Source organism: Rhincodon typus, chromosome 31 (genome assembly GCF_021869965.1).
Source record: "Rhincodon typus isolate 14 chromosome 31, sRhiTyp1.1, whole genome shotgun sequence".
In the NCBI taxonomy this organism is placed as follows: domain Eukaryota; kingdom Metazoa; phylum Chordata; class Chondrichthyes; order Orectolobiformes; family Rhincodontidae; genus Rhincodon; species Rhincodon typus.
In genome coordinates this window covers 21,565,448-21,578,423 of record NC_063362.1, presented here as the reverse complement: position 1 = coordinate 21,578,423, position 12,976 = coordinate 21,565,448, and the positions used below count along the sequence as shown (strand labels likewise).

Genomic DNA, 12,976 nt, shown 5'->3' with positions numbered 1-12,976 from the left:
GTTGTCAAATGCTCTATGGTCTCAACTCAACCTATTACTACGCTTCACCAGCACTACAGCACCCATTTTGCCTTCACACATGCTCATCAATCCTCTTGCTGCCACGATTTCTAAAGCATTCCTAATTTTAATTACTTAACTGCTGGTAGCCATGGCTTTAGCTCCCAAATTCCCTCCCTAAATCTGTGGAGTCACAGGTAACAGGAGTAGTGAAGGTGGTGTTTGGTACACTTGCCTTTATTGGTCAGTGCATTAAGTATATGAATTAGGATGTCATGTTGCGGCTGTACAGGACTGGGTTAGGCCACTTTTGGAATACTGCATTCAGCCCTGGCCTCCCTACTGTAGGAAATATGTTGATAAATTTGAAAGGGTGCAGAAAAGATTTACAAGCGTATTCCCAGGGTTGGACAGCTTGAGTTAATGGGAAAGGCCGAGTAGGTTGGGGCTATTTTCCCTGCAGCATCAGAGACTGAGGAGTGATCTTATAGAAGTTTATAAAATCATGAGGGGCACAGATAGGATGAATAGTCAAGGTCTTTTCCCCAGGTTAGGGGAGTCCAAAGCTAGAGGGCATAGGTTTAAGTTGAGAGGTGGAAGATTTAAAAGGGATCTGAGGGGCAACATTTTCACGCAGAGGGAGGTGCACGTATAGAATGAAGTGCCAGAGGAAGTGGAGGAGACTGGTAAAATCACAACATTTAAAAGGCATCTGGATAAGTATAAGAATAGGAAAGGTTTAGAGGGATACGGGCCAATTGCTTGCAAATGGGATGAGATTAATTTAGGATATCTGGTTGGCGTGGACGAGTTAGACTGAAGGGTCTGTTTCTGTGCTGTACATCTCTGATTCTCTCTCTCTACTTCTCTCCCCTCCTTTAAGACGTTCTTTAAAACTTACCACTAAGTTTTTGGTCATTGCCGTAATATCTCCTTCTGTGGCTCATATCAAATTTTGTTTGAGAACACTCCTGTATGCCTCGAAGGTTTAGGTACACAAAAGATGTGATATGAGAAACAGAAAAAGCTAACATTGGTAGGAGTTGGTTATAAACTACCAAATAGAGCTGGTGATGTGGGGCATGGTATTAATCAGAAGATTGGATAATACAGCATTCATGAGTAATTTCAATCTGAGTATGGATCAGGCAAGCCTAATGAGCACTAGTGCAGTGGAGAAAGTGTTTCTGGGATATATTAGGGATAGCTTTCTCGAACAACAATGTTGAGGGACCAACTAAAGAACAAGCTATTTTAGATCTAGAAACATATAGCTACAAAAAAAAAAGACTAATTTAATAATCTTTTGAATTATACAGCATGGAAATAGACCCTTCGGTCCAACTAGTCCACACCAACCATGTTTCCAAACTAAACTAGGTCTCACTTGCCCGAGCTTTGCCCATATCCCTCCAAACCTTTCCTATTCACGTACTTATCCAAATATCTCTTAAAGGTTGTCACTGTACCTGCATCCACCACTTCCTCTGGCAGCTTATTCCACATATAGAACCACACACTGTGTAAAAAAAGTTGCCCCTCACGTCCTTTTTAAAACTTTCTCCCCTCGTCTTAAAAATATGTCCCCCTGGTTTTGAACTTCCCTACTCTAGGGCAACTATCCTCGTTATTCACCTTATCTATGCCCCTCATGATTTTATAAACCTCTAAGGTAACCCCTCAACCGTATACGCTCCAGTGAAAAACATCCCAGCCTATTTTTATAACTCAAACCCTCCATTCCTGGCAACATCCTGGTAAATCTCTTCTGAATCCTCTCCAATTTAATAATATGCTTCCTATAGCAGGGTGACCAGAACTGCACACAAGACTCCAAAAGAGGCCTCACTAACATCCTGTACAACATGATACAACAAGAATTTTACACTATGTTTCAAAGTGGGTTAGATAATCGATCGCCAGGAAGTTAAATTTGAAAACAGGAAATAAATAAGGCATGAGGGACAAATTGGTTGAGATTCATTGGGACAAAGACATTAAAAAGGTATGATGATACATAGACAATGGATAGTTATTACATAGTTTACAGCAGTTAAGTTCCATCAACACATAAAATCCACAAAAACATTTGTCAACTACGGCCAACAAAAATTAAGAATTGTATAAGATTAAAGTGACGTCTATAAAGATGCCAGAAACAGTAGTAAACGCAAGAATTGGGAGGATTTTAGAATACAGCAAATGAGGACCAAAAACAGATAAAATGACTATAGGATATGAAAGTAAACTAGCAAATCACAAAAATAACTGTAAAATCTTCTACGTAAAAAGGAAACATGTGTATAAGACAAATTCGTATCCATCACCGAGGCAGAGTCAGAAGAATTTATAATGTGGAATAGTGAAATGATAAATACCTACCTTGTCTCTGTTTTCACAGAGGAGAATGAGAAATTTCCCCAGATTTAGAGATGCAAGGAACGAGGGTGTATGAGGAACTAAATCAGCATTTATAAAATAGGTTGTGCTGGAGAAATTAACGTGACTGAAAGTTGATAAATCAACAGAACCCGATTCTACAGTCCAGTACAATAAATGGGGGAGCTTTGGAGATAGTGGATGCATTGATGATCATTTTCCAAAATTCTATGAGTTTTGGAATGGTTTCTGCAGATTGGAGGGCTAAAAGTGACACTCCACTACTTAGGAAGGGAGAGAGAGGGGAAACAGCGGAACAGATTTGTTAGCCTAACATCAGTATTAGGAAAAATATTACAATCTATCAGAAAGGATGTGATAAATTAGCACTTCGATAATAATGATCTGACTGGGCACAATCAGCATGTTTCTATTGTTTGATGAGCCTAGTAGAGTTTGGGGGATATATCACAGTGGATAGAGGGATATTGGTGGATATGGCACATTTGAATTTTCAAAAGGCTTTTAAGCTATCCTTTCCTTCCCAAGAGGATGTGGATAGACTTAGTGAATGGGCAAGAGGATAGCAGATGGAATACAGAACAGAATCCCTACAGTGTGGAAGTGGGCCATTCAGCCCACCAAGTCCACACAGACCCTCTGAACAGCATGCAAATCAGAGCTTCACACCTAGCCTATCCCTGTAACTCTGTAATGCACCTACCTTGAACATCCCTAGACACCGCAATTTAGCATGGCCAATCCACCTAACTTCACATCTGGATTGTCAGTGGAAACCGAAGCACCTGGGGGGAAATCCACGCAAACACCAGGAGAATGTGCAAACTCCACAAAGACAGTCATCGGAGGGTAGAATTGAACCTGGGTCCTTGGCACTGTGAGGCAGCAGCGCTAATGTGAAAAAAAGTAAGGGTTTCCATTTTGGTAGGAAGATGGACAAAGTATTTCTTAGAAGTTAGAGGTTAGAAAATGTAAACATATAAACGACCTGCATTATCATCACCAATAAGTCAATGAAGGCTAACATGAAGGTATAGCAATTTATTACAAGGGGATTTGAGTACAGGAATAACAAAACCTTTCTTCATTGCAGAGAACCTTAGTTGAACTGCATTTGGAGTAGTTGCACCATTTTAGCCTCCTTACTTTGAGAAGGATATTATTGCCATAGAGGGAGTACAAAAGTTCATCAGTCTTGTTCCTGGGGTGGTGGAACTGTCTTTTGAAGAGACATTGGGAAAACTGGGGATTCTGGAGAATCAAAGAATGAGGTGACCTCATTGAAACCTACAAATTACTTAAAAGGATACACAGGGTAGAGGCAGGTAAGTTGTTCACTCTGGTTGGGTAGTCGAGAACAAGAGGGTACAACTTCAAAATAAGGAGAAAGCCTGTTAAGACCGAGATGAGGAGTTTTACTTTATGCAAAGTGCTGTTAATTTTTGGAATTCTCCACCACAGAGCGCTGTGGAAGCAGATTTAGTATGCTTATAGATTGAGAGATTTCTATATACCACAGTACATAAAGGTATATTGAGAAAAAAAGCATTAAAGTGGAAGCAATGATCTTTTTGAATGGCAAAGCAGACTTGATGGGCTGTTTGGCTTATTCCTGTTGCTATAAACAACACTTCTGATAAACTTAGAATCATAGAATCCCTACAGTGTGGAAGCAGGCCATTCAGCCTATTGAGTCCACACCAACCCTCTGAAGAGCATCCCACCCAGATCCAACCCCCCTACCTTAACCCTGTAAACCTGCATTTCCCATGGCTAATCCACCTAGCCTGCACATCTTTGGACTGGGGGCGCAAATCACCTCAACAGTCAATGCAGAACCTTACTGTAACACAAGCAACATTGATCAACAGTTTTGCCTTATTTACTTCACGTCCAGGTAATATGGATATTATTCATATGTAAGGGTATTATTCCAATGCCAATTCTACGTTTGGATTTGTACATGTCCTAGATACCTTCCCTTCTGTTCTTTGCTCCTTCAATGCTGATGTTGTTACTTTAAGCTTCAGTCCCTACTTCTGAGAAACTATGCATTTTTACATGACTTTTACAGACGATACCAAATGTAATTTCCCTAAATTTTGTAGATGTAAAGGGGAGAAAGGAAGCAGCAGCCATAGAAACTGCTGGGGACAAGGTTCATTTTGGGCATTAGCATTACTATGCCTTTCTGTTTTATTCAAAACAACCACCAGACATCTTCCAAAAATTCACCAGACATGTAGAGAAAAGAGATCTACAATTTTAACTCAAAGCTTGGTTTACAACATTGAACTGTAAATCAAACAATACCATTTGTGGCAGAGGCTGCTCAGTGACACTTATTAATAACTAACTCAAGTGCTTACCAATTAAATATTAAGGTGAAGCACAGTTGGAATTTTCTTCTCTTCAAACTTTTCAATTTTTCACTGCAATTCTACAGTTCCCATAAAACAATTGGCTATTTTTCAAAGACTGCTAAAAATTCAGAATTAGAACAGAAAACACTGGAAATACAAAACAGGTTTGTCAGTAGTTAAACAGACCTGTTGACTACTTTTCCCTGTTCAGATACTGTCAGGTCTGCTATGTACTGCCAGCATTTTCTATTTTTATTGCCCTATTAATGATCTCTGGTTATGCTTAAGAACAAGGTGTTCCAATGTTGTCAGGAAAGATTCACAAACACCACTGCATACATCTGTGACAGAATATCTCCAGATGTTTCACTCCCTCAAGATACAGGGTTAGATTCTCCAGCCGAGAGAGCCTGGGCTAAACAAGCACAGACAAATTAGGCAGGGAGAACCATTTGCCTATAACCCACACAATATCGCATCAGAGTTTAAAAATGAATGGAAAATTTGAATTCATTGTGATGTAATTTCTGGATGTGGGAATCTAATTCCACCTAGGTGTGTGAACAGAAAATCCTGTTACACTGTCTAATATTGGAGAGCAATGTGGACCAGATAATATACCCATTATATTGCTCTTCATACTGCTTGCTGCTAAAGGAGAGAGAGCATTACAGCTGAAATAACCTTCGGAGAGATCTGACACAATGTAGCCTGTGGTGGAGGGAAATGCTTATGGCGTCTAAGGGACCAAGTGAACTACGATATCCCAATAATGTCAAGTTTTTTAAGCACTTATGCTCCACTCCACTAAGCAATAATGCTAGATGTTTGAGAAATTAGGATATTTTTCTACACTAAAGCTCAGAACATTAAATGGCATCAGTCAGAAATAATGACAGTGCCTTTTCTGCTGATCTGGGACAGCAATGGTGTGCGCTATTTTAAGATGATCAGAAAAGGGGGTGTAAATGGATTTGTTACACAGAGGTGGCTAGAATTTGAAATTCTTGGAAACTGTTGTGGAAGACTCCATAAATTCCTTTAAATAAACTACTGGATGTTTGCAAAGAAGAACACAAAGGGATGGAGAATAAACAAGAACAGTGGGACTAGTTTGGATTGTTTAGATGGAGAAAAATATTTTATGCCCGGTTTACGATTTGCTTCTTTAGTTACTAATCCAGTTAAAAATATTTAAGAATGTGCCTTTCAATCCATATAAAACAAATTACTGAATGTGCAGTAATCAGTGCTACTGTATCTAGTTGCCTAACTGATAGAGGATCCATGTCCTCCAAGTACTTTGAATGCCTACTCTCATCTTGCCACTCTGCAAACCAATCTTCAATGAATTCCACATTTCTTCCTTTCACTGCACTGCTATAGTTATCCAACATTTACCAATAAACCACATTTAAAATGCTTTGTGCACACAAGTTGGGAACAAGTTTCCTTTACTCAAATGTCATTCAATCATGTTTGCTATACTTTTTAAAAGTTATTTATACAAGATGCCCTGCAGTGTTGCCAATGATGAGTCAGTGGTTACATTCTTTTAATCAGAAGTATTATATGATTCTCAACACTCCTGTTTACAAACTACACATACATTACAAAGCAATGGAATTCACTCAGATACATAACTCAGTGACACACAGTTAGCTCCTCTCACATCCTGGGAAATTTAAACTATTTATTAAAGTAGTACCCTGGATGGGGTTGGAGAAATTGGCAAGTGTCACACTAGCAACAGGTTCCCTCTGCAGAAAAATCAGGTTAGCTCATACCACCATTTGCTATTTTAGAGTGCAGTTCACTAACACTGTTCACCCCTTGCACACATTTGCAGATCGACGGGTGACCTTTCAAACTGTTAAGGCACAGAAACTTCTCCCTCTCGAAGAATGGTATTTAGCTTTTATAAATAGAATGGCTTCTTACAACATCGCTGCAAAGACTAAATCTTATTAAACTGAGCACTTAGCCTGCAGCAGCTGTTCCAAATTCTTCTTTGTTCCATTGATAGGGCTGTTGTGGCACAGTGGTAGGATTCGTACCTTTGGGCTAGGAGGCCAGGTACAAGTCCCACTTGGTCTAAGCGTGTACAATTTCATCTGTTAACAGGTTGATTAAATATGCCTACTTCTGAGCCATGAAGCTTGGGTTCAAGTCCCAGCTGCCCTAGAGGTGTGTCAGAACAGCTCTAAACAGGTTGATTAAAACAAAATACAGGCTCAGTAATCAATAATGTGTTAGTAGTGGTGGTTACTTTAGATGACTCATGCCATAGAGGTAGCACCACTACCTTTGAACCAGAAGGCCCAGGTTCAAGTCCGACCTGCTTCAGAAGTGTGTAATGACATCACAGAACAGGTTGCTTTTAAAAATAAATCTATGTTAATGCTCTACTTGAACATTTCTGGGTCTGCAATTTGCAATGTGTAATTATACAAGGAGTGCTCCGTAGGATTGTTAATGGAAAAATATACATCAACATGGTTCAAAATTTGGACTTCACTACCTTTCAAGGACAACTGCCTTGCAAAGCATAGGCCAGAAAATGAACCCAGGACCTTGCTGGTTTGTGTAGATCATAATAAATTTACCCACAGCCACTGGTAGAAGGGGTGGGCAATGGACAGCAATGCTGTTTTTAAGTATGACCATGAGGAGGGGTATAGTCAATGCAGGGCCGAAACGGAAGCTCTGGAGGCCAATGACATTTAGACATCACACTGTAGATTTTACTTAGGCAGTAAGCAAAGCTAAGAAGAGTTGCAGTATTTTTAAACTAGAAGAATCAAATATCTATTGGACGGCAAGCATCACAAAAACAGAATACAGCAATTTTCATCTCGGAGACCAACCAAATCCAAGAATAAAGTACATTTAAAGGAGCCGTGCAAACAGCTTATCATCATTTAAAAATGTCACAGTTGGAAGGGCTTGATCAAGCAGTGTTGGATCTAACCAAATGATCTGGGACTATCTTGTGGAACACTAAATGGAAATTTATTCTCGATCTGTTCCACATTACATAAACGTGTGGAGTATCTTTTAGAGTCATGCAGCACGGAAACAGACACTTCAGTCCAACTCATCTGTGCTGACCGGATATCCTAAACTGATCTAGTCCCATGTGACAGCATTTGGACCATACCCCTCTAAAACCTTCCTATTCATGCACCCATCCAGATACCTGTTAAACGTTGTTAATTGTACCCAACTCCATTATTAACTTTAAAAAAATTTAATAAATACCAACATCATTGGCTGTCCCTTACAGACAAGGATAACTCTCTTCCACTCTCAGGGCGAGTCTGTAGGTTGCTGTTCAGACTGATGCAGGTTTTTTTTAACACTTCGGGCAGCGGGTGGTTGTGGGAAAGGGTGGGTGGAGTGTTGGTGTGGCAGTGCACTCCTTACACTGTTTAATCGTCTGGCTTCTGCTTTCTCCCAGCATAGCAAGCCTTGAGGTACTTGACACCTTTCAGATTGTTGCTCCTCCACTTTGGATGGTCTTGGGCCAGTAATTCCCAGGGGTCTGTGGGAATGCTGCACTTCACCAGGTAGGCCTTGAGAGTATCCCTGAAGAGCTTCCTCTATCCACACGGGGCTCACCTGCCGTATTGAAGCTGGGGAATCTCGTGTTGGTCACACAGACGACATGCCCAGTCCATCGTGGCCAATCAAGGATGATCAGTGCCTCGATGTTGGCCTGATTGAGGACACTGGTATTGGTGCGTCTTTCTTCCCCAGCAGATTTGCAGGATCTTGCACAAGCAGCATTGGTGGTATAGCTCCAGTGCCTTGAGGTGTCTGCTGTAGACAGTCCATGTCTCAGAGCCATATAGAAGGCCGGAAACCACCAGAGCTCTGTAAACCAGCATCTTGATGTTGCATCTGATGTTGTTGTCCTCCAACACCCTTTCCCTCAGGCAGCCAAAGACTGCGCTAGCAGACTGGAGGTGGTGCTGGATCTCTTCAACAATAACTGCTTTGGCCGACAGGAGGTATTGGAAGTGGTCAATGTTCTCTTAAGGCCTCCCCATGGGCCTTGATGATTGGGGATTCATTCCACAATTCCAGGCCAGGTTGGTGGAGGACCTTCATCTCGCGGACATACAGAATGAGATTCATGCTCTCATATGCCTCCGCAAAGGTGCTGATGATGGTCTGGAGCACATCCTCCGAAATTGCACAAACGCAGGCATTATTTGCATACTGCAGCTCGGTGAGTGGTTGGGGTGACTTTGGTTTTGGCTTGAAGGTGACAGAGATTGAACAATTTCCTGCTGGTTCTGTGAGTTAGCTCCACTCCAGCAGGGAGCTTGTCGGCGGTGAGGTGAAGCACTGCAACGAGGTAGATCGAGAACAGTGTTCAGGCGATGACGCAGCCCTGCTTGATACTGGGGACCGAATGGGGGATGGTTCGGTGGTGGAGCCATTTGTTATTACCATGACTTCCATATCATCACAGAGCAGGCAAAGGATGATGACAAACTTCATGGTGCAACCAAAGTGGAGAAGGCCGCACCGCAATGCTTCCCAATTGACAATATCAACGGCCTTTGGAAGGTCAAAGGAGGCCATGTACAGGGTAAGGTTCTTTTCTCTGCATTTCTCCTGCAGCTGTCGCACTGTAAAAACCACCCTCGGCTGTTTGCATTAGCAATGCAGCATTTGTTACTTCTTTTCAGGGCTCTATCATCGATCCAAGCATCCTCGAATGCATCCCACAGCTTGCTACATGCCACGAGTTCAGCAACACCCCGGCTCTGCACAAAGTAGTGAAGGCCATCTGCCAGCTTAAGATCAGCAAGGCTTCTGGAGGACATGGTACCCCTGCTGAGGCTTTGAAGTAGGGAGGCAAAAAACTCTTGCTGCAGCTACATGCCCTTATGTGCCTTATCTGGAAGGAGGAAAGCATCCTGGGAGAGCTCCAAGATGCGATAGTCACAAGCATTTCCAGAAAAGGGAACGAGGCCAACTGTGGTAACTACAGGGGAATCTCCTTGCTATCGACTATTGGAAAAGTCATCGTCAAGTTCCTCCCCAACCATCTCCTCCCTGTAGCTCAGGAACCCGCCCTGGGTCGCAATGTGGTTTTCAGCCATGGAGGAGCACAACGGACATGATTTCAATCAATACCAACACAATCCACAGGACTCACTTCACACAGTTTAGTGTTAGATACAAGAGCTGAAACCAAAAGTACATCAGCTGGATCCCAAATTGCCAATCCAGAACCCATGTACCATACAGTATAAAAGATCATCAGCTCCAATGAAGGACAAAACCATGCTGTTCAACATAGCCCAACTGGCATTACCATCAACATCATGAGCAGGAATTTATTAGTTCAATTTATTCTTTAAGTATGGACAATTAAAAATTCTCAACTAGGAAACACAGGAATAGGAGTATGCCATTCAACCCCTTAAGCCTGTTCCATCAATCAAATAATGGTTGATCTGTGACATAAATCCACATACCTGCCTTTGGCCCATATCCCTTAATACCTTTGCTTAACAAAAAATCTCACATTTAGAATTAACAACTGATTTTGCATCCATTTTCATTGGTAGAAGAGAGTTCAAATCTCTACCATTCTTTGTAGAAGTGCATCCTAACATTTCTCCTGAATGGTTTAGCCCTATTTCTCAGACTATAGCCCCAATTCTACAGAAGTAGGCAACCTGAGCAGAAATGTGACATAGAAATTCACCAGGGTTTTATCTACTGAATATTATTTTAGTAGAACCCACAATTAACTTCTTCAATATGATGTTGGATCTGCTGAGCATAAATGAGATCTTTTCTGCATTGTATAACAATTGCTGCTGTATTTGTTTTGCTAGTTACATACTGTGGCAGAATGATCAAACACCTATATTGGTACAGTGTGCAAATATTTAAATATGTTTAGTTATTACATTCCTTAGCAAATGTGAATGGATTAACAATGAATTTACTCCAAATATTAATTCTTGAATAGGCATTTCTACAAAGAAGAGGCACGCTCTCTTCTTTGCTAAAATAAATTGGATTTGGAATACACTGAAGAATTTACAATGTTAAAGTCAGTCATTGAATTTTAGTTTGAATTTTCATTCATTGAAAAAAATAAAGAGAATGTCATTCAATTACAAAGGATGTGGATCTCTGTAGCGGTTTGACTTAACATGCTTGATGCTGACAATTGGTGTCCAGAATAGAAAGTCTTCCAATCTCCAGTATCAACATTGCCTTCAAAAATTTACAGAATTTAGACAAGTCAAATGTGGAAGCATGATTGAAAGCACCCGTTGCCCAGTACCTCGAGCTTCACTTTAAGAACTGTCAAATATGACAGACAATAAGGAGCTACTCAGCAAGATTACAATGATCCGCACAGAATACAGTTCCCACTGTACCTAGCCAGTGGGTTGGTGACATAGTTTATTATTCATAATTTAAGGCAGACAAACTACGTGAGAGTTTACTGAGGTAGTGGCCCATACATCATCATAGTACTTTCTGCTAATCAATTTTAAAACATTTAGAAGTCCAAACTAAATGGTATTGTTAAAAAAGCGCCTGTACCATTGACTCGGATTTTTCTCCGCAGATGCTGCCAGACCTACTGAACTTTTCCAGCAATTTCTGTTTTTGTTTCTGATTTATAGCATCTGCAGATCTTTTGGTTTTCATTAAATATATGTATGTATTTGAAATGTGAAGTATTAAATGAACAGGTTTGTTGTGATGACTGACCCCAACATGATAAGGATATCCAGGGTTGGAGCCTGGAACGCACTGCTAGAAGAGGTGGTGGCAGCAGGCAAGTTGGTGACATTTAAGAGGCATCTGGGTGGTTACATAAATAGGGAGGGAATAGAGGGATACGGACAGAAGATTTTATTTAAATTTAGTTAGGGCATGATGATCGGTACAGGCTTGGAAGGCCGATGGGCCTGTTTCTGTGCTGTACTTCTCTTTTGTTCTTCTCCCATGCTTCAGACTGTGATAAATGACTAGTGGATCCATTGATCTATAACATTTAATGTTATAAGCAGCACCTCTGCAATTTACTTCAGTGGTAATAACTAGGATTATTTGCCAAAGGCTGGTGCCCGTTATAAACACAAATAATATCTAAGTGATGGAGAATGCACGCATACAAGGTAATATTTTCACAGAGGTTGATTAAGGGCGTTTTTTTGTCAAAAGATTCCTGTCGAGATTACCAACCTACGACAAAGCATCATAACAGAGAAGGCAGCGCTTTCGTGGCTCCTACAGCGAAGTAAGAAACAAGTCCAGGGCCATTCAGCTCATCAGGCCAATGTGATTGCTCAATCCCAGACCCCTTTTCTCTATTAAAAAGGTGGATGCAGTTGTTAACCCAGAACATTGGTCTGCAGTTTAGCTTGGAAAACAGGCAGAATGGTACAGTGCAATCCTAACAACACTGGAATGCTTCATAATAAAAAAAAATGGAAGCCAGTTTTTTGTTGCCTGGCTCTGTACAACGCCCTGTCTCAGGCAGTGCTGCTGGGCGACCAAACGGGTCGGCAGTAATGACACGCACTAAATCCGCCGGTAAAGGTGGTGCAGACTCCAGTCTCTCACCTGCTTCACCGACAGCGAGATGTTCTCCAGGATCCGGTCCTTCACTTTCAGGGTTTCCATACTCGCGGCCTCAGCATCCTCATCAGCAATGACCAGCCCAGGGCCCGGGGCTCGCCGCTGACGCCCGGTTCACTCCCCTTACCGGTTGGGGCGCGCGCGCGCGCTCCGGCCTCGACACGTGACCACACGCTCGCCCGCGCACCCTACCACGGAAAGCGATAACCACGCGTGCGCGCTCTTGCATTCCGAATGACGTCAGACATCCAGAAGCGGCCTGACGTGCACCGGGGTTTCCTTCGCCGTCTGCCCTCAAGGGGCGGGACTTCAACTTGACAACGACCTTAAGAGGCGGGACTTCAGCCGGACGACGACCTCAAGGGGCGGGACTTCAGCCGCACAACGACCTCAAGGGGCGGATTTTATTTCCACAGTGTCCTTCTGAAGTTGCAGTTCTGGCCGTATTATTATGCACGGGTAGTCAAGAAAAAAAGTCAACCCATGTAAAACACCAGGTGGTGTCATTGAGCTATTGAAATAGCAGACCCCCATCAAGCGCTGTATTAATAAAGTATGGATTTGAGTTGATACTGAGTTTCCTA

General features: G+C 41.8%; 1 protein-coding gene across 6 annotated transcripts in view; it reads right to left on the bottom strand.

Annotated features, from left to right (window-relative positions):
• The window catches only part of plekhm2 (pleckstrin homology domain containing, family M (with RUN domain) member 2), a 62,964-nt gene extending 50,374 nt beyond the window's left edge, over positions 1-12,590 (bottom strand). For all 6 annotated transcript variants that reach the window (XR_007265295.1, XR_007265294.1, XR_007265293.1 and 3 more), the window contains exon 1: positions 12,378-12,590. Coding sequence is in view for 3 of the 6 variants with exons in the window: in XM_048615072.1 (XP_048471029.1) it covers positions 12,378-12,437 (60 nt within the window). In the remaining 3 variants the exon portion in view is untranslated. The remainder of the gene's footprint in view (positions 1-12,377) is intronic.
• Positions 12,591-12,976: the final 386 nt, after the last annotated feature.